This window comes from Dicentrarchus labrax, unplaced genomic scaffold (genome assembly GCF_905237075.1).
Source record: "Dicentrarchus labrax unplaced genomic scaffold, dlabrax2021, whole genome shotgun sequence".
NCBI classification, from domain to species: domain Eukaryota; kingdom Metazoa; phylum Chordata; class Actinopteri; family Moronidae; genus Dicentrarchus; species Dicentrarchus labrax.
Window position 1 is genome coordinate 13,655,446 of NW_026136707.1, and position 22,998 is coordinate 13,678,443.

General features: G+C 39.4%; 2 protein-coding genes across 4 annotated transcripts in view; one reads left to right on the forward strand and one right to left on the reverse strand.

Moving 5' to 3' along the window:
• Nucleotides 1-23: 23 nt before the first annotated feature.
• jazf1b (JAZF zinc finger 1b) lies at nucleotides 24-13,847 on the reverse strand. Its single transcript, XM_051407777.1, has 5 exons — nucleotides 13,614-13,847; nucleotides 4,571-4,643; nucleotides 3,667-3,863; nucleotides 2,399-2,568; nucleotides 24-1,938 (listed from the first exon to the last, which is right to left on the reverse strand). The coding sequence occupies exons 1-5, from the start codon at nucleotides 13,726-13,728 to the stop codon at nucleotides 1,762-1,764; spliced, it is 732 nt and encodes a 243-aa protein (XP_051263737.1). The 5' UTR covers nucleotides 13,729-13,847; the 3' UTR covers nucleotides 24-1,761.
• Nucleotides 13,848-15,861: 2,014 nt separating this feature from the next.
• creb5b (cAMP responsive element binding protein 5b) overlaps nucleotides 15,862-22,998 on the forward strand; it is a 44,168-nt gene continuing 37,031 nt past the window's right edge. The window contains exon 1 of one of the 3 annotated variants that reach the window (XM_051407159.1): nucleotides 15,862-16,050. Coding sequence is in view for 1 of the 3 variants with exons in the window: in XM_051407157.1 (XP_051263117.1) it covers nucleotides 20,198-20,227 (30 nt within the window). In the remaining 2 variants the exon portion in view is untranslated. Of the gene's footprint in view, nucleotides 16,051-20,045; nucleotides 20,228-22,998 lie in introns of those variants that run through there. The other 2 variants (XM_051407157.1, XM_051407158.1) reach the window with 2 other exon arrangements.

Genomic DNA, 22,998 nt, shown 5'->3' on the forward strand with positions numbered 1-22,998 from the left:
CAGTTAATAAAGCAGTCTTTAGGCACATGTCAGAGGAATTTTTATTCTAAATGTAATAAAAGTTTACATGAAGCAGCTTTTTGAAGAAATACAGTACATCACCATTAGTTTCTCCAAACAACCTCTGATTTTACCTGTTCATACACATTATACTATTTTTTTATTTTTTTACTCCAGAAACATATGAAAATATAATTTAATGCACTTAACACAACAATACATTCACTTTACACTATATCAAAGACTTTTCTCCATACTGGCAGTACAATACTGTCACAATTCTCAATTGGACTGTAGTTTTTTAACACTAACATCCATGCAGTGAAGATGTTACCTAATGGCTCAATGGTGATAAATCCCCAATCCTGTGGCATTTTATGATCTGGGGTTCATTATTTCAAAGATTAAATGGTGTACATACCCTCAACTGACATATCATTATGGCACAAAGTAGGAGCCACGTGTGTTTCTCTCACAGTCTGACAACAGGACTGTGAGAACATAAATGTGCTGAATACATGGCGAATGTTGGCCCCTAACTATCCATTACCAGAACAATCACAGTTTCATAAGACGGGAGTCGGTGAACAGCAAATTGTCTGGACTGAGCTGTCTGCATTCAGATGAATTTGTCTGAACTGTCAAAATGAAGCCATACAAAGATCTGTACTGATTGGAATGGTTTACAATTCAAGGCAACTACTGTACATACAGCAATCTCACAATACTGGAAACACTGGAGGTTTGGTATACATCTTCCCTGGGAGCAATGCAAACTTCTGCTCTGAAGGCCTTTTGCCTCGTTTTGGTAGCTACTGTACATACACCACAAACGAGATATTGGCAAAAAAAAAATGCTGATTTGTTGGCAACTTGTTACAAAAAGTGCTTCAATCCCTCACTTTAAAAAAGCAAGGAAAACTGCTTTAATCTTCAGGAAAGTGACCAGGAACATTTGGAACAATGACACAGAGTTCCCATGATCCCACAGAACAGCATAAATACTGTCAGAACACTTGGGCAGGATTGTGGTGCTGAAATGCTTGCAAACGTCACCTGAGATCATCCTTTGGTGCTCACACACAAGTGTTTGCAGTAAAACAGACGAAAAAGGGTATAGAATACTTGTGATATGAAAGGAAAAGTAACTAAGTCTATTAACTGATTATTAACATTAAATCTGATAGAGAATGAAACACGTACAAAACGTTTTCAGCCTTGTTTACCACACACATTCAGATTTTTTTTCATTTGCTTCTGTCACATTTTTGGCTCAAATTAGACGGAGGCAAGGCAACAGTGTCTCCTTTCTCAAAAAAAACCCAATCCGAATTGTTCCTCTAGTTTCCTCTGATTTCACGCTGCCTTAAAAGCAGGATGCCCTACTGTACATGCAAGGCCACTCGTGACTTGGTGTGGCCATCATGCCCTCGTCATCACAAGCACCATATGTACAAATGAAAAAAAATTAAGTCAAATAGATAAATGATAGCTTAAATGTGCAAAATACAAAACTGTGAACTACATAAACATTCAACATTCTGAATAAAAATTAAGGATGAATCATAATATCATGCAATCAAAAATAGTGTCATAACAAAGTGGGATAAGAGAAAGAGAGAGAGAAAGTAAGAGAAAGGGGTGGGGGTTTCAGGATGAGGTGAAAAGGGTGGAATGAGAAACAGCCATTGCTGGTGATGGAGGTGTTCAGATGGTCGGGAAGTGGCCTGAAGAAGAGTGCTGGTCGCTCTTTCTTTCTCTCTACGGCTGCATCTTGCGGAGGATGTCACTAGAGATGGGTGGGTGGAAATTGATGGTGTGGTGGCGGAGACCCTGAGACGTTTTGTAACTCTTCCCACACCGGCACTTGAAGGGTTTGCGCACCCTTATCTGGGTTCGATGGCCGTTCTTGGCATGATACTTGATCCCGTTCACATTCTGTAATGAAGCAAAGAATATGACACTCGACCATATCTCTTACATATAGATATATTTGTCTATTTACATTAGGATATAAAGAGGAGAAACTGAATGTCTTGTTACAAATCTATCTTGTTCTGCCCCTAAACAGACTCCTGCTGCTGCCTCAGACTAAGTCATCGCCTGTAACCCTGTCATTCACGTCAGCAATGCAATTTTCTCAAGCTGCACATCATTTATCCCAACCACACACAACAGATCCGAATGGAAAATCCTGTAAAACTCCACATCACTGAAGTAGACTAGATGTATGCATCTATGTTGACATGCTGTAATGCTCAACTAAGAACTGATTTTCCACTGTCAACAGCAGGGAATCCATTTTGATGTTACATCCTCATTTCTGTGAGAAAATAAAATTTCACACTTTGTACAATGCAAATTATTGAAGTTGAGAGAGATGCGGAGTGAAACCTACCTTATATCTCTTTTTACAGCCTGGCACAGGGCAAGCAAAAGGCTTCTCGTCTCCTCCGTTCATGCACATAGAACTGAGGATGGACTCGGAGCTGATGGCGCTCTCTGTGGTCCACGACTCATCACTGTCAGACTCCTCAAAGTCTACCTCCTCCTCGTCACACTCGCTACCTGTGGGAGGGTGGAAGGCAGAAAGTCAAACAGTATATAACTCAGGGCATCACTATCAGACATGCGATCATAGAAACTGTTCCCCAAGAAGCTATGATTTATGCACTCTTCATGACTAATCTCTGGCGATGAAATCTTGGCCTTTAAGCCTCCAGGCTGACAAGCACGGACTGTTCTCAACATGTGCTTTGGGGCAGTGTTCCCATAATCTCTACTTCGTGTAACAGCACCCATGTGTCTGGAAAGACTGAAATATGCCAATCGTGGGAAAGACAGTATGCATTTTTGTTGGGGTCGATGATCTGCAATTGTTTTCTCAATTAATTAAGGATCTGATGCCAGGAGACGAGCTGCAAAACCACAAGAGCTAAAAACAAGACAATACACTAAAGACTGCATATTTGTACATGGGAAATCATTGCAAGAAAACTTTTTTCCTGTAATGTAATGCACACTGTAGTGAATTAGACACATCAGTTGGACTATGAGAGCTGATTTTTCTCTGTAGCTTGAATGTAAGCTTTATCAAATATATGTCTCCTGAGATGTTCTGCTAATGCCAGTAATAGTGCCAAACTATTGGGCATACATTGGGATCAAAGCTGTTGAAAAGCAAAACAGGAATAGCAAACAGAGGTGCACAGCATATCAATCAACCAAGTATTAGAAAACATGCTGATGTAACCAACAATTTAACATGTCATGAAGACATTTCTACAATCAAAACAGAATTTTAATTAGCCATTAAAGCCATAACAACTAACAATATATATTGAATCTACTAGTATTTTAAAAGTGAATAAAAGGGGTAAAAATATGATGTACTCTCTGCCGGTGTCTTGACATCAATTTAATCTTTTCTATATTATCTTTTTTAAGTAAGAAGACTAGAAGAACTGCCTCATTATTCTTTGTGATTCCTATTTGATCCCGGTAGAGGACATTGACTCTTTGCCTCATTGCCTGTCTTCAGACTGTAGGAGGATGATAGCACTATGTAAGCTGGCAGAGATTCAGATTTACTGATGCTTGTCTTGAAAATAGACCTCCTGGTTGAATGGACTGGAGAGGTGATTCGTGTGAAGGATGGTTATGTACCTGTGGGTGTACTGCTGCGGAAAGAAGAGGAAGGTGTGATGGGTGGGGTGACCGGAGGGGTGAGGTTTCCACTGGTGTGGCGCGTCGGAGCGGAACTACCGCTGCGAGACAGATTGCCTGTCAGGGACAGAGACAACTTGGGCTGCACCTTCTTCTTCACAGCCTCGTGTTCTCGCCGTGCAGCATCTGTCATGAACCTGGCATCGTGGAATATTAGACTGGTCAGGGTTTGACATCTTTTTTTATGAAAAGAGGTTAATCTTATTCGATGTAACATGGGTGACTTGTTTCGTGGCACTGCCCTGATGTTTAAAAAGTTCTGCTATTGTAGGTTTGCTATTGTAGAGCACATTAACAAAAAAATATCATTGGCTTCTTTTGCCATCAAAATACACCAGAGCTTATGATGGATTGTAAAGTCTTTGGTAAATGTGTATCATATAAATGAAATGTTAACATAGTACCACAAAAGTGGAATTAACAAATTAAGCAATAACCACATCAAGATGTGTTGGTGAAGACAGGGAGACAGCGGCAGACCTTCTTCTACACTGGCTTTTTGCCATTAAAACCACTATTCAAGCGCAATATCAAAGACAACTGGGATGAACCTAGGCCAATAAAAAAACAACCAACTACCAAACACTGAAGCAATTTATCTAAGCAATCCACCAGATGACATTCGCTGGTAGAAGCTCAAGAGCAAAAGCTTCATAGGACACAGTAGTAATACTCACTGATGTAGAGGACTTCTGTAGATAAATCTTTAAAGGCCCAAGAACTAGTAACATTAATGTCATAATTATGTCAGATTTATTAAGTAGATTTACTTATAATTGAGTCAATGCATAAATAAGGGACCATTCTGCTGTTTTCTTTCTCAGTAATAGTTACATGTCTTTACCTGTTGATGTAGCTGAGGGCAACATATGTCGGCTGCTGCTGCTCCTGTTTCTCCAGAAGACGGGGGTCTGTGTCTGAGCAGGCGAGACAGGTAGAGAGGGGGGGGGAGGATATTAGGCACATAATCAAAATCTAGGCATATAAGGCAATATTGAGAATAGCAGTGTGCTTGTTTTCTGTGGTGCAGTTTTCAGTTTCTCTCCCAGTTTGGGATGGCCAGTTCCCCCTGTACTGTGGTCTTGGCTTCACTGAGAGCATAGTTTGATACACTATCTCCCCAGATCGAACCCCTCTCCAAATGAGCATCCCGACCAACCAGAAGTTACTAGTGCAATGAAATGGATCCCTCAGTGGCTTCCCACCTGTAAACTTTCCCTATTGTTTTCAATGAAGTGCCTGGCCAAGCTGCAAGCACCAGAATGAATGAATCCAGGTCTCTGTGGTGGTAGCCAAGTGCCTTTTCCTGGATCATCAGGTACACATCTGGTCCCACTAGGGGCCATTATGCATCTCTTATTGTACATCTCCATAAAAAATTTTGAAAAACAAATAGAACTTTGGCTGTTTGAATGTTGTTGAAGATGACAGATGTAAACTTGACTGAACTTTTGCTCTCTGCTGCCTTAAAAAACATCCATCCATGTGGCCCTGAGTGGTGCACTCACTGGCAAACGGTAGCAGACTGTGGTTGAATTGGGTGAGTCCCAGGTATGAATGTGAGGAGTTGTGTTGTCAGAGAGCATGCATGCTCAGCTGACTCAACGAATGAAGCCAAATAAAAGTTGTTAAAGTTATTTAGTGAAAATAATCAAAATGCAGGATATTGTGAAATGTGCAGTACAATTAGATTAAACATGATGTCATGTACCACTGTCTAGACTATAGTCACTGTTTAGTTTAGTGTTTCTGGAGAAACTCCACAGTTATTAAGGTGATGCTAGTTTCTGGACTTATTTTCTCGAGACCTGTGTACACTTTTTTCTATTAGTTAAAGTCATTGCCCTTTACTGCATGATTAGGCTACTTCCGTGTTAAAATGCAATAAACCATATTCCTACTCTTGCTTTTATTTAAAATCTACAAGGAGAACGTAACATCTCAAGTGCCCTCTCCTTTGAATTTCCATGGAATTTTTTGCTGCTCTGCAGACACCACATTGCTCATACATGACCACACTTGACACATACTGCGTTTTCCCATGCTGTGCTCCAGACATTCATCTTGCTCAGCGGTGCTAAATGTACAACAATAGCCAATCTCCACACCCTGAGGTGAAGTGGGCCTGACTTCAAACACTCACTTCCCACTGCCATCCATGTGGGAGAAGAGAGATGCCCCATAAAACAACAGTGTCTACCACTTACCAGCTGAGCCTCCCTGTCTGCCTCTGACAGAGCTGTGAAAGGCTGCTACCCCCCTGTGGTTAAAACTATTGCTTGTTTCCATCCACAACCTCATTTATGCACAACACTTACACCTAAGGCTATTTGTAACATTGCATTTTAAATACTACAACGCCGTTTTAAAAGAATCTGTATGTTCAGCAAACAAAAAAAGGTCCAATCCTACAGGATATAATTGATGACTATGGCAATGACACAAAACACATGGAAATAGTGTAATTCAAGTTTTCCTGGTTAAAGGGGTAAGCAACACCTTTCCGGAGCTGTAATAAAACCCTGAGTCATACATAGTTATTACCTCAACGGCCTTTCACTCCTGTGTGTTTGTTTGTTTGCCTGGATGTTAGAACAAAACACCTAAAAACAGATTTCTATTAAACATCGGATGGACACAATGACCTTGTGCCAAAGAAGAACTGATTAGATTTAAGTGGTGATTTCTGATATATTTCACCATTAAATGGTGATCTATTTCTCACTATAATGGGGACCGGTGTGTCAATACTTTCTGAGCACCGAATGAGATGCATCTAAATCAATGCATCAATTATCAATAACTGTATTGGCATTAAATGTCTGGTCATATTTAGTCTAGGAGTAAAGTTTTTGTGTTAAGAAGTTTGTTTATTTTGTTAAATATATAAAAAAGGATTTAATAGAAACAAAGGTAAATAAGGTATCCAAAAAAGTATTGATTAGGTAACTTCAAATGCCCAGGCATAGCCAAGACTCACAGATTTGGAAATATGTTGATGTGTTGTGTATTCTTACTTGTGATTGTTAATTTCTGACCTGGTTATCCGTCATAATTATCTCTCGAAACTGTTTTAACCCTTTATAGGGCACTCATTGAAATACTTGGAAATTTAAAATTTCAACCCTGGAGTGTTATTGGTGGATATAAGAAGACATTTTTTCTGTTTTGATTTTTTTGAAAAATTCAGTTTTAGGCTGAAAATCAAAGTCAATGATGTCTACGTGGGCTGGCACAACAACAATCTGTGGCACAGCAGGCCTCCTCTTCCCATAGAAGGACTGAGCAGACAGCTGCTGCAAAAGAAATATGCCACATCAATATACTATGAAAATATGTAATAAATAAGCCATAAGCAAATCAAGATCAAGCCCACTTTGAATTATTTGTGAAAGAAAGCCGTAACATTGAAGTGTATATTAGTATATCGCCCATAAAAAAAACCCACCAAAATATGCCATAGAAGTGTAATTAAAACCGTCATAATGAAGTGACCATATATGGTTCCTCGCCCAATAAAGGGTTAAGTTAATTTAACTTACTGATTAACTGAGTTAATCACAAATACATCTACTCATCTTCATCTAGAAGCCATAAGGAGAAATCTATACCAGTTGGAATGTAGACAAAAGCTTAAACTGTATAAACTGAAAGTGCAGACACAGCCATCTAGGAAACGCAGAACAGACTGCACTCTGTATTTTAACAGTATAACTACTGACTTAGTTCTGTCATGAAGGAGGTGAAACATGATGTTGACCAGTAAAACTCAACCCAAACCACATTTGAGTGTACACGAGGAAGCACACATTTTAGAGGTCTAACAGAAATCTAAGTCAACAAACCAATGTCAGCCTTACTGAAAAGTAGACAAGAGCGATGAAAGACATGGGGCATCATCCACTCAGTGGTTAAGGCCAAGCCGCTCGGTTGTCGATGAAATAGAGACAGAATTTTATGATACTGGCAGGTAAGCTCTAAGAACAGCTTAAACCTCAGCGCCTAAGGCTCAGAAGGGCTCCCTCAAGGCCTCAGTCATAAGCAAGTGTTTCATTAACAGTGGATTTATCCCCAGTGAGAAGGACAGCACACCTCTCTTTACTCTCCAGCCAAAGTCATGGAAACACAGAGTAGGAAAGACACATTCATAACGGCACTATTCCCCTGCCAAATGCCGGAGGCAGTGCAGAGACTATTCTTAGCGCTGTGTGTTGGTATGTGTGTGCGTGAGTGCAGAAGAAATCCCTCCTAAGATCCCTAATGAGCCTCAAGGAGTGGAATGGCAGCCTGCTCACGTAGCGCTCAAACAGCAGTGGATCAATCTGTTCCCACACACTGTAAATCACACACACCTCAGGTGGGGACTGGGGAGAGGGAGACCTGCAGGGGCCAGTCCCCCGCAGTCTCTGCTATTCTTTTGGGGCCACCAGCAGTCAAGGACTGGGATGAAGGCGCCTCAAGTAGAGATGGGAACCCCTCTAATCAAACTACACAGGTGGTCCACCTTGGTGGCCGACCGCTAAAAGCCTTCTGGGAAACAAAAAAAGAGCATTTATTCATCACTTGTTCCAGAGCCAAACAATCAGTTTCTATAAGCATCAGTGATTGTTTATGTACCAGTCAGGTGTCAGATAAAGAGGAGGAAGTTAGATAAGCTGAACAGCCAAGTATAATAAGGCTCTTCAATTTTAGAAGTTCACCGAAATATATGCAAATGTTCATTAGTTAAAAAAAATGTTTTACTCTGAACATCAAAGAACTTCCCATGCAAGGTTTTCACTTCCTGCAAACAGAGTTCTCTCTTTGCAAAGTGAAGAGAAAAATCAGGATAAAATATAAGAAAGCTGCGGATCAGAAAAAAATCCTTTAACTAATTAAAAAAACATTTATGGAACTACACCCTGTCTTAGAAATGCAAGTTTCCATCCAGTGTTTTAGATTAAGATTCTTTAAAATATGTTTCTGAATGTTTAAAAACCCTGTTATATTTCCCCTTAAAATAAATCAAAAACCAAAGTAACGGGCCTTATATATTTCTCATTTCAACAAACCTCCTTAGCCTTAATATGACCGTTCACATCAAACAAACTTTGTATTATGAAGCACTGCCTTTGCCTATTGTTGGTCAGTAGTTGCAGTGTATGAGTGCAGAAAACATGATGCAATAACATGTTCTCATTAGGGCCCCTATGATGGCCTGCAACAGGAAACCATGGGACGATCACACAACAAACCTTCCTAAGGCAACAGGGGAAGTGACGCCTGCTGCCCTCTCAAAATGCCCTCCACGACCCCCTTACTCACACACACACACACACACACACACACACACACACACACACACACACACACACACACACACACACAAACACACACACACGCACACACCAGATGCACAGCTCCCTCTCTCATTTCCACCAGTGTCTGGCCCTCCCATCCACCCTCATGGCCAAATGCACTGTGGGGTAGAGCAGAGTGGTGAGCATTATGGTGACATGTTTATGGCGGCTCTGAGCAGCGGGGGACATTACCAGGAGTGGTGGCACAGGTAATTCATTATGATGTGACCTCTGAGGAGGAAATGAAATGGAGTCAAGCTCCATGTGTAAGCTGCCTTGCAGGTTACTGAAAAAAACGCAGGGAGGTTAAAATGATCTATTATAAATACGTTTAGCAGAGACAGCAACTTAAAACTATACACATGCACCAAGTCACACACACACATCTCACATCTCACTCGTTTGTACAAACACACACGGGTAAATACACAAACACATTCATTTCCGTTCATTTCATACATATGGTACTTGTATCTGTGACATGCATTAGGGCTATTCTTTCATTAATTACTCTAGATTTATAGTTTAATGTATAAAATGTCCCAAAATGTTTAGTTTCTCAGAGCTCACGATGACTTCAATTGCTTGTGCTTGTTTTGTCTGACTAGCAGTCCAAAACCCAAATATATTCAGTTTACAATTATGTAAAACAGAGAAAAGCAGCAATAGTCAGTTAATCAAACAATGTTTCAGCTTAAATGTGCATTTTTTAACACTGTTATTAGACTGATATCTAGTGTTTACCATCTTTGAATTTGACCGTGTTCATGTAATTACAGGTATTCAGTGTTCTCAAACCTACATTTTCTCCAAGCTGGAGAAGCCAAGTGACACGAACACTCTTAAACTGGGTGTGATATCAGCTCTCAGGACTTCAGCTCACATAATCTCTGGTACAATTTCAAGAATATATTACTCTGATATAAATAAATGCAATTTATAAAACAGTACCTGAACAAAACAATAAATGAAAAGGAGGAACCCTCGTAGCATTTGACATTGGACAATATTTTCAGGAATTTAGGACAAATTTCAGCAATCATCATTTGTTCTACATCGAACTAAACGCCAATGTCGTGTAATCTCAACACGGGCTGTACATCATCTCCTATGAGGGATGCTTTATCGAGTACAGGAGCCCCTCATGTTGCAGTCACCGCACAGGAACAGGAGCAGTGGTGTCGGGGGATGGGGAAATGTAATTAGGCCCACCAGGTGCACGGATCAGGGAACTAGTTACTGCTTCCCAAATTTATTACTTCCGCACAGATTTTGGGGGTGCATACCAAAATTTACTAAATGAGCCTCCAGTGAGAATTGGCAACAAACAGACCCATTGTTACCCAAGCCTGGACACTTGAGGCCATCAGTGTGCCAGGCCTCAGCAGTACACATGCTCACAGGTCTAATAACATGGTCGCTATTTGCTTCTGGTCTACAGCGGCCTGGTCGCTCAGTGACAAAGTAAACATTTCAGTGGCTTAGTGCATGCACTTTTTTCATGCCGCACAAGAATACCAGGCCACTGAGAAGATATTTCAAGCTTAACATGACTTAGGCTCAGTGTTCAAACTTTCCTCTGTTCTTGCTCGTGTTTTCTAGGCCTCATTAGTATCTGCTCTCTTAAAGTTAGCTGAATCTGTTCACAAAGCTCTAAGTGGACCACCCAACACTCATATTATCAACTCGAATCTGCTGTCACAGTTGTGGGCAAATAGTAGCAGCTCCATTTTAGGTTTGTTTCATCATAATTGATGTAAGCTGTATTTAAAATGTATTTGACATTTGCTTTATTTTGTTGTTTTATCGTATTTGTTTTAAAGGCTTTCATGAGAAGCATAACCCACATTGTTATATGTGTTAATTTGTATATTAGGATCAAAAGCTTATAACATGGAGCTTTAAATGATCAACCATGGCCACTGAAGACTTACTGTAATCATCTCCTTCAAGTACAATGTTTAATGGGTACAAAACTACTCTGGAAGGAATATGATATTATATACAAGAAGTATCCCTTAAATCATCAATTATCCATTTCAATATGCACTTATTTACTGAGGTTTGGCCCTCTGAACTGGTTACTGTATACGTTGAGGAAAATAGGTTTTGGCCCATAATGTCCACCATACACTTTTACTGTACAGAACAGGCATCTTAAGAAAAGCCCCCTCACCAACAGCAGAGCAGCGCCACCTCTTGTTCACAAACCCGATCAGCAGGCCGGCTGGGGAAAACGGGGACAAGAATGTGTGCTTGTTTTCCAGGCGCCTAATTATAAAGGAGAATGTGCTTTAAGCAGCAGGCCACCAGATGAGGAGGAAGACAGGCCAAATCAAGCACTCTCTCTGTAATTATGCTTCACAGGCACTTGGCACAACGCGCAAGATTTCGCACTTCTCAGAGTGGGCACAGGCCAGCGGACAAAGGAGGGGAGCAGCAAAGTTTTTCCACTCTGAGCCAACTAATTGCCTCATTATTTCCCAATAAGTCATTTGGAAGCATTTTTTTCTAAGGCTAACACCTTGGACACATGCACAGCACACAATCAGAGGGCAGAGGATATTAAAGCCAGTCAAGCAACAAACAAGAACAACAACAGAGACAGCTGTGCCTTGTCAGCTTCAATAATAAAAGTCTGAAATATTAGATTGCGAAACAGATGTAGGATCTAAAAGAGTGTCGAACTGTGAGTTAGATAATTGACTTGATCCTGATTAAACTTGAATGATAAAAATGCTTCATGGAACAAACTAAATAAATGTGTAGTTTTTGACTAAAAACATTTGTAAATGTACTTTTATGCACTTGTATTTGTATTGTTTAATGTATTAACCAACCCTAAACTGAAGTTCTTATATAAACTGAATAGCATGCTTTATTTTTTATATCACTGTAGTAAACAAAAACCTAACTTTTTACCTGTACACAGAGGTAACTTAAACGAGTCCTTTGTCAGAACTTCTCTCTTCTTAAACACAACTCAATACTACAAAACTACATTAACTTTCACATAACTATAGGGATTTTTCTATAAAGTAAAAATTACATTACTTTATGAAACACAAAAGTTAATGATGCACTAATTAAACAGTCACTGTCTGGGATTGGCCATCAATTGTCACACAAATTACTCAAACAGAAGAAGTTCAATTTTTCCATTCCGAAAAATTTATCATACAGTAGCTAATAAATAGAGACAAATAAATGTTTTCATAGCTTTATCCACAATGTCATCACCATCTCCAGCTTCAGGTAGTTCTTGTTATTGTCTTCCCCCACATGAGCTAGAGGTGGAGCTGTTGATTGTGGTGAAACTGATGGCAGTGTTGAGCATGCTGGTGGTGTATTGTACGGTAGACCAACACTCATGGGATTGGATATGATTTAAATACAGTAATATATAAATATAATAAGATTGTATTCTGTTTCTGACGTGTTATACTTGTTACAACCATGAAGCAAAGTCAAAGCCCAAATCTATGCATCACAATCAAAAGCAACACAGACTCTAATAAACTTCTACAGAAGTGTATGCGATACTTTATTCTAGCCAGTGACACAAGTCTGTCTTTAAAGTTACTTCTTACTTTTCCAGATGTTCAGATTCGCGAGACAACTGTTTTTTAAACAATAAAAGATAATTGATTACACAAGTTGTTTTCAGCATGTGTTATATAGGCATTACATGGATTAGTGATCGATATCAACATCATATGTCTCTATGATGAGGCAGCTGCATGTCTAAATTTCATTATGTTGGCAATTTAAGATGAATGGAATCCCCTTAATAGTTATAATGACTTTTAATTACTTGGTATGACACAAGTGTGAGAATATGAGATACTAAACTATTTGATTTTATATTATTGTGAAATGGTTAATGACATATAAAGCTATAAAAAAAAGAGACGCATATTCACCAATGAAAAAAGTGTTCTGTTTGTTCACAACTGGTCAGTTAATTAATATTAGACCAATAACAACACTGATTGAAAAAGGCGGTTCAGGCAGATGTATGTACATACATATGAATTACATCATTATTAGAGAAATCCAACGGTTGTTAAAGTGATAAATGAAACATGTGAGACAGTAACTAGGTTTAAGTAGAACTGAGCTGTGTTGTCAGGCGAATTGAAACCAGCTGATGATTAATCAATGTCTCCATCGTCATTGGCTCGTGCTGACTGCAAGTCAACTCACGACGGTTCAGAGGCAGCTCTGCGCGCGGGCCTCGCGCTGCAATAATGTTGCACGAGCGACCCGACAAGAGCGTAAAGAAACTGTCTCAGCTCCCCGTCGGCGCTTCAGTGCGGCTCTGCGGGTGTTGCAGCGGTCTAATGGGTGACACAGCGTTGGTACACTATTGCAGGCGGTGAACAAGCAACTGTAATATCCACACAGAAACATCAACAACCGCCACACCTAGCAACAGGGTTGTCAGGACGCAGGAAGTAACTTGCTAGCTCGCTAATTTAGCCACTCCTGCTAGCTGCAAACCTCGGCCATTGCTCGCTGCGGCGCTCGTTACTTATCGGCACTTACCGATGTGGTTATCCTCGATGTGCACGATGAGCTCGGCCAGAGAGTCGAAGTGAAGTCCGCAGCCCCCGAACCTGCAAACGTTGGAGAAGAAAGAAGCAGCGGCGATGCCTGTCATGGTCGCTGCTGCATTGGAAATGAGGGCAGGCAGGCAGCAGCGAGCAGCGGAGGAACAGCAGGCGGACAGCGGTGAGAACAGCTGGAGCGGCAGGGGCGGTGCGGCGACTTCTCCGAGCTGCGTCAAACCAGCTGGAGAGCGACGGCGAGACCGGAAGTATGGTGTGTTGGCTTTCATTAGAAAAGCATAAATAGTTTTTTTTTTAAAGAAATGTGTATCTAAGCAGCCACAGATTTAACACACACATGCAGCACAATATGTATAATTATTCTGAATGTGTATAACTAGATTAATATGTATCTTAAAGTTGCAACCAACACGGAAACATATTTTTCTGCTACCAATAACGATAAATATCGATTAATCTATAATTTTAATGAATGGAGCTAAGTACCAGTGCACAGCATGCGAAGCAGTAACCAGCAAATAACTTTATATACAGTAACGAAATATCTCCACTATAGTTGTCTAAAGCTCTAAATGCCCCTCAGCATCCACGCTGTTTAGCTGCAATCATTTTAATTATGAAATACCTATATACAATCTTGTTTTAAACATGTTTAGTGATTGTATTGTTTATCAGGACATAATTAATTACAATAATAAATGGACAGAAATTATATAATGAAGGTTAAAGTGTAGTGTAGTAGCTATGTTATTACAGTATGATCCATGGTAATGATACAATAGACCAAATAGGTTTCAGCAAAGGCACAGTTTACACACTTAAAGTCATTTTAAAGTTTTATTTCTGCCATTCTTTGGGGAAGCTGTTGTTTTTTTATTTCACCTAACTTGACGAATCTAGTTAGTACAGTTGGATGGATGGGTCATCAGTTGGTAATCGGCACCATTACTACAAACTATGTGCTGAATCTTTTTTTATTTTTTTATTTTTTGCTTCCTGTGTCTTTAACTGTTCAACTTGCCTTCCATGCGTGTCTTCTTATTCTTAACAGAATAAAGTGTTTGTGTTCATCTGAATCGTCAGGATTTATTTAAATTTAAATCCACGCTATAAAATTAAATAACTACTTTATTGACAAATTTGCCATCATCAGTAATTATTTTAGTGGTGGATGTTAGTGATATAATGGATCGACAAGTAGCTGCAACACATCTTATTGCCACTGTGTGGCAGTATTGGTCAGTACATAAATATGAGTTTGTTCTTCATCTGCAGTCATTTAAGAGTCTTCATCACAGACCTTACCACGAGTGTTGTTGCATACATCATGCTAATAAGTACACATAGAGAGTATCAGTACCACATAGGTTTTAAATACAAATTGCTTCAAACTTCTGTCTGATGTTCTACATTTAGTACCATCTAGATTATTTAATGCATTGTGCGTTGCAATTTAAGTTTGTTTATCAGTTGTTTCAGGTAGAGACAGGCTAGAAAAGAACACATGTTGCCATTTTTATATAGTCTGTGTCCTCACTCATAAAATGTGGCCATTTTCCTATGGATCCAATTATGTATGGAATCACATTATTTTTATTTAGGTCACAGAAAGTAAACAACTCCAGCTTGTGTTTGCAAATTCTACTTAGAGCAAGCGATATGAATGATTTTATGTCTTGTTATTAAAAAATCTGTTTTTTTTTAACCTATTTTCAGTGGATGAGACAGAGTGATGCAATCACTTGCAAGACAAAAATTGAGGTCTTCATAAGGTACATGTAAGAATACATATCCCTGGTATGTGGCCATGAATATTAATCTCGTGTTCATCTATGATCTATGGAAATGTAGAATATTTTAGTAGAGGTGCAAATCTTCTGCAGAAATCCATTTTGTACAGTACAGTAATAAGATTTACTGACTTTAACTTCCTCCAGTTACTTACTTTTTTCATTTATTGAGTAACTTTGAGTTTGTGCCTGGTAATGGTGTAATGGGTCATCACTGGGCCCAGCCCTTTTCAGAAAACTAGTTCCAGTTATGCCTGAGAACACTGTGGGATATTACTTCGAAAACATTACGTCATGCACAGCCTCTTATTTAAAGGAAGCTGATGGCTTTGGTTTTAAAATGCTGGTATTACCTATCCACAGCTATTTATTGATGGTTGTGCTTGATGAGCATAGCTACAGCTAATCATTACTCTTCATTTTGTTACAGCCCATAAATGTAGATGAGGTAATAGATGTGTTGTGATTTTCTGCACTAGAGATTCACTGTGTAGGTTTAACCTCAATGTGGAAACATATGCAGACAAAGACACACAGCAGCTATAAGTGACTGATGTGAAACAGAATTGTCAACTCAACAATCAGTCAACTCGATGGAGTGGGAAGATTTGAAAGTCTAGCGAGGTAAGTGACTAAACCCTGTTTGCTCTCTGTGAACTACCTAACAAATTCAAGCTCAACAACAAGATAATTAGCTCAGTTAGTTATATGCACCACATACTACAATAAAGAGAGGCACCTAAATTCTTCTGGCCTTTTTAATTTAACACTTAGCTGACCTTTTCCAACGTATATTATTTTAAATCTGATGTTAATGAAATACAATTCAAATGTCTTGAAACATAGCAGAAACCAGCTCATAAACTCCCCTGAGAATTTATTTCAAGCTCAAATGATCCATGTGTTTATTTATGAATTTGTATTTCGTAGAGCATTAATAAAACAGAAGGTTTTGCAAGCCAAGGTAAATTATAATGGAAGAAATAACACAATGGCAGTACTGTTCAACAACCTAATCCAAAATATTAATTATACAATGTAGTAATATAAATAAAAATTAAGACTTAAAAATGAAAGATGTTAAGTTATTGTTTTCCAAACCCAGCCAGGGAACATTTATAAATGGCTTTACAAATGACCTGAATAATCCAGTTTGAGGACACACAGAAGCCCAGTTCAGATGTCAAAGGAATGATATACTCACCCACAAATGCTGAGCACAGAGGACATCATCCTACACTGTTATAAATCTGAAGGGTCATCACACAGGCAGCACCATTCACCAGCCACCTAATGTAAATGTTACTGGCTCGAGTGTTTGAGTGCAGGAATGTCACCGGGGGTTATCTACTCGGACCCTCCCAGCACATACGTTTTGTTGAATTAGGCTCTCAGTTCCAATATAACGCTCTACAGTGATGTTCGCTGTCCCAGGACCCAAGTCTGTCCTGCACTGGTGCTCTTTGGTCAGTTGACCATTCTTTTCAAAAAAGCGAAGATCCAAAGTCGTAAGATGAGGCTGTAACAAATATTTATTGTTTCAACAAATGCATATACTGGACAGAGTACCCCCCTCTAATAAATTGCAAAACAATCCCACTTCCCTATACAAAATTTTAACTACCCTACTGCTGTTTTGCAGTGTAAGCAACTTTAATTTCTCACAGATGTCATCAACACGTAGAGCAGAGAATGACAAATTATGAAAGTTCTCTTTATGAGTAACATCTTTGCATGTTACTCATAAAGTGAACTTTGATAAATAATGTCGACATGTCAAACTTTGGTAGTCCTGTTACAAGTGTGGAGGGCTCACTCGTGCAATGTTTTTAAGCAGTCTGGCTGACACCTCTGGTTTTAGTGTCTGGTAATCTTAGTTTTATCTTAGAAATGGTGGCCACATTATCCCCTGGCTATCTCACAACTGGGAGAAGAGCTGTTCTTACATTGTCACAGGCCATCACCCCTCCACAAAGCACATTTGTTAATGGAAACAGAGGTTTCCAGCTTGACACTTGCGGTTGGTTGTTTTTATAGTTTGCAAATGATCTTAATATACCCAGAATACATAAATAATTAGTCTTGCTTAAAGTAGTTTATTTCATAATCATTGTCACAGTATCTTTGTGAAACCATGATGTCTTTAATTTTCAGTCACAGAAATAACTCCACCAGTGAACGCTACATCAGGTTGCAGGCTATCAAAATAGTCTTATAAGCGGAAGATCGGTTGCCTCTAACTGTTGCTAACTGAAAACTTTTTGTTGGGAATACTGAAGAATTCAATATAGAAAAATTAAAATGGAACTTGGACTGTATTCATTGGTAAGACAAGCTTGATGGTCACGGTGAGTGATCTCTTTTATGAACAAAACCAAATTTATTCCAGATTTCTCTGTCACTCCTTTTCTTAATCCTGAATAAATTGGAGATGTAGTTTGCAGGAACTTTGTCAAAATTCAAAAATGTATGCTGTTTGTTTCTTTACCTCAGCTTTACACTTAAGATAAGTAAAAATGTTTGTAAGGAATGAAGACAGCAAAAACACTGAATGTACCATCAGTTTAAATAGCCATCTTGTCATGTGGAATGCCATGCAGTTAACATTTCCATCCCTGCAGGCACAATCATCTCTGCTTAAGGTATGGAGAGCAGGAAACAATGTTTTACAGTAACTTTCCATTTAACATCTGCTTTTCATCTTTGGTTGAAGTAAAATATTTCTGAAGGTGTTTTATATTTTGTTTACAAATTGAAAGTCTGTTTGACACATTTTTATTTAGCTGTTTTCACCTTTTGCACCTGCTGCACCGAAGCACCCTCACTGGTGCTAATCTTCCCAAGGTGATCTTACTCAAAAGCATTGCACAAAGGCATAATAATAAAAGGTTTAGTATAATATAGATCAAATCTGCTTTAGTGTGGGTCACTGACCCAAACTGTATCGGCTCTTTCCAACCTTAATAGTCTGCTCCTCTGGGAGCATAATGTTTGGATTGGTTGGGAAATATATTGGCAATAAAGAGACAAAAGGATGTCATAAACGTTGATTAAAGCTCTGGTTAAAAGACAGAGGCGGAGAAGCTCTGAGTTATGAGAGCTTTCCAGACTGCGTTATTGTTTCAGTGACAGAGCTCTTAGTGCGTCTAGTGGAGTGGTCGCAGGCGAGTGGTAAACATTTCTCAATGTGTGAGGAGTCATTAATCCCTGGAGCCGAGGATGGCTTCACTATCTGTGTCTGTGGCCCAAGAAATCACAGCCAGTTGGCACCAGCAGGTCACACAGAGCTCCAACATAAATGCTTTGTACTTCAAAGCTGTTTAAATCTATTCTAATGTGCTGTATGCTATAAGCACACACTTCAGACAAGACTGTGGGGAACGACTATGTGTTTTGCACGTTCACTTCATTTGCAAGCGAGGCTGTTGATGATGCATGTTAGCTCTGCCAGCTTACAGTGAAAAATAAGTTTAGTTCAATTTGAGAAAAAAGTAAACGTTTGAGGAAAGATCAGAAAAGAAGGCAGTAGCAAACAAAACGAGCTGTTCGGGCTCTGACAGTGAAGTCTGATGATAATATGTAGCTTTGATGCTTTGAAATATGAAAACTGTCACCATGGCTTGGTTACCAACTTCTTAGTATACAACTGTGCAAGGCCCACAGAAGGTAAACGTCCCTGAAAGCTCCAGACTTTCTGGTTTTTGCTAATTTATAACTGAATGGTAGGTCTGTCTAAAGAGTGTACATGTGTCAATCTTAGTTGCATTTTTTTTTACTATATGTTTTACAACATGGCAAATCTCAGGCCAGGTATTCCAGCTTAGAAAAAAACTGTACACTGTTCACACAGGGCATAAGGAATGTGGGGTTAATAGTTGCCCAGCAGCTGATCTTTGCCTCAGGGACCCGCAGCAGGTTGATCCAGCCTGTCACTGCAATAGAAAGCCACCTGTGAACACAACTGAAAGGCTTAGGCTTAGCATTGTCTAACTTCCTTCTCTCAAATATTGTATACTTTTATTTTCTAATTAATCCAATAACATCGCAGAAGGAAAAGCACAGATATAAATAATACGATTAACAATAGGCAATTTCCATTCAGCTGCTACACTTTCAGGGGCCCGGTATTGCGCATGCTGGCTTGTTGTCACACTTACTGGGACACTTGAATAAAACAGAGCCATCATCAAAATGTCTTCAGTAACAAGTCCTGTTTTAAAGGTACATTTTCTTACAGAGTGGCTTCTTTCTGTATTATTAAAGAAAAATGGTTACATTATGTTTTAGTAGGGGTTCAATTAAGTATCGTAATGCTTCCAATACTCGAAGTTTGGCGCAGTATGTGAAGTCCTTGGCATTGTCTTTTTTTTTTTTTAGTGATGAAATGTGAATCTTTCTCACTTCTCCTGAAGGCGCGAGGACCAGACACACACAAGATGCGACGCTCATCCGCATGCCTGAATGGTCAAGCACTGGAGATCCAGCTTTCTTTTTTTTTTTTTGCAACCACACCCACTCCGGGTCCGGCACCGTCCATGCGTCCATGCCTCTGGGCGTGCGTTCGCAAAAACTCCGCCCCGCTCGCGCCGCCTCTAAGCGGACCGCAATGATTTAGAAGTTCAGGAATCCCACGTGACGTCACCCGGGGGTGACGTTATGCTTCTCTAAATAGATCGTATTGTAATCTTTTCTCAGTCCAACGTGGTTTCTTCTGAGAGACTGCTTCACATTTTCTACATTTGTTTGGTGAGTTGAAAAACCTTCCACCGCCATGCAGAGGACCGTGCATGCGCCTCTGCAGGTTTGTTGGCGTTTGTTAAAAAAAGCGATCCTTGTTACTTTTTCTCCTCCTTTTTTCTTTTTTTTTCCTCCTCTCTCTCTCATGCAACAGCTTGTTTTGTTGTTCGCTTCAGCAGCCTTGGTCAAGGTTTTTTATTTTTTATTTTTCTTCTTGTTCTCAACTTGTTTGTGGGTGCAAACTGGATGAGATAACGGGTCGGTTTAGTTTTGGTAGAGTAAGCGCATTGTCATCTCACTCCGGTGTCGTTGGTCTGTCTGTTGACTTGTTGGAAGTTGAACGCGGAGTCAAGTGCCGCTGCCGTCGCTGCTGCTGCTGCTGCTGCTGCTCGGTCTGTCAGGTAGCAGTGGTGACAAGTCTGCAGGAATTCATCATTCACATACACAATGGGTTATTGCAAAGGACGGATTTTTTTCACTGCACTTGGCACCAATTTGGCACGTCCTCCAGTTATTCTATTAGTCCTAAAGCCGCCAACGCCGGATCCCTGCACCATTGTCACGCCTGTCCCATCTCGGGATACGCAGGAGCCGGCGTTTGTCCCGGACTGTCTGCGTGCTGCGGTTCACCAGCGACCGTCTGGAAAATGATAGCTCGGTTGTTTGTTTGTTTGTTTGTATGATTGTTTGTTTTTTTGCTGGCATGCCAGCAAGAAAAGGAGAAGAGTGATGCTCCTGTTCCCGTGAAATTTACGTTCCCATTTGTCTCTAACAGTAATGTGACTAACATTACGTCATTCTGCAGGCCAGTCGATATTTGATTAAGCGCTGAGATGTTGAGGGTTACTTTCAGGAAGGTTGTGCTGACGAGGCTACACGGCTAGGAGAAAAAAGAAAGAGAGAAAAAAAGCAAGATGTTTTAATCATTTGATTACTCTCCGCTGTCATTCTGTTTATGTGACAACACTATCAATAACCTCTCGTTTGTCATGCACGCCGCTTTGGATCCATGTGCAGGCTTTCAGTTTTATTGTGTCCTTTTAATTGGCTGTGCTAATAACACTTGAAAATAAGGGGATTCATGTCTAATGATGAGTTTAGTAATTCTGATCATTTAGACTGAGATCGGCTTTTAGTATAATAATAATAATGAAAAAAAAAGCTTTTAAGAACAGGCCCCTATTGTACTACAATGGAAGAAAGTTACATTTTATGAAAGCAACAGTCTGAGAAAAAAGTTTGTAACATGGATACTCTTTTTCACATTTACCACTTCTTTGTTGCAAGAAAGAAAAAAATGTATTTTTTTGTTGTGACTTACAAATTACCCTAGAAATAATTCTTAATAATTAATAATCATAATAAATTATTTTTTCTTTTGAATCAAAATCTTACTATCAATAATATTCTACTGAGGTGAATCCAACTACTCTGGAAAATAAATAATACACATCAAAATATTGATAATTACATAATAATATAATACCAAACTTCAAAGACTGTAATATTCCACACTAAACTTACTGAATGACTTACTGTCATTCAGTAACCTTGATACAGATCCAATTCTTCATATTTTACACGATGTTCAGCTTGATTAAAATCCAGGCTCATTGCAGCAATAAAATGTGACCTTTATTTGTAGATGGTTGTTGCATATGCTCAAGGTGAAACATTTCTCTGGTAATAATTGTACTAATGTAGGAAGGGGTCAAATATCACAAATCACAACACAAATCAGTCCAATCAGAAGTTTGACCTCCAATGTTTTATTTAACCTTAAAAAAACAGATGCTTTATTACTTTATTATTTTGACTTGTACATTTTTAATACATATATATTCTGGGACTTTTTTTCCCTATTCCAGCCATGTTATAAAATATTTTGTGAGTAGAATAATGTGAGTGGTATTAGTGTCATGGTGGCCCTCTGAGGGGGCATTTTTGTATTTGTTATGAGTTTACATGTTGTGGAAGAGACCAGTAATTGATAGGTCTGGAGGTTTACATCACATCAGTCTTTCTGTCACGCATTCACTTCAAGAGCAGAAGTTCAGGGCAGACATTGTCTAAGAGGACCATGTTCCCTGCCTCAGGGTTCGCCGTGATCCTACCTTGAACTTGTGCTGTCAAAGGCCCAGGCTATGGGGAGCTGGAGATTTGAATTGCTGCTCATGTTTGTGCTTGCTTTAACCCCATATGCCTTTGCACCCCAACCCCTCTTTTCCTCACCATATTGTTTAAATTCTAATATGCGTTCTACCTGGAGAATTCCTCCCCAGTTCCTCTTGAAATCGAACGCCAGACCCTAATCCTTCCCCTCACACACATCAGGATATAGTTAATGTAAAGTGTAACCAAATTTCCTCTGCTAAACTAAAACATCTATATCAAATGAGAGCCAAGTGCCCCTTCCAAAGAAAGGGCCTTGAGTATTGATAATTTGAAGTGTGAAAGCTATTGGATAATTCACAGAGGCATTCACAAAATTAATGGTTAAAAGTTTTATGCGTCGTATGGTTTGAATTTCCTGGTAAACGTGATGCAACTAAGTCCCTTTTTAGAAACAGGAAAGTAAAAGTAAAGTTTTGCATCTGTTCAATAGTCATGGATACTCTTTTTCTCTTCTCTTTTAGTGCTTTCTGGGGATATCAGTTTTGTGATTTATTGTGAATTTTAGGTTTAAATGAGGGGATTTATAGTCATACAGATGTTCAGGAGGAAAAGCCTAAAAAGAACAGCAGCAATTGGTATTGGAGATAATAATGTGGCCTAAAATGTTGAATCAAGACATGAATAATCAGCGATGGACTTGTCAAAGCGCTGGCTCTACAG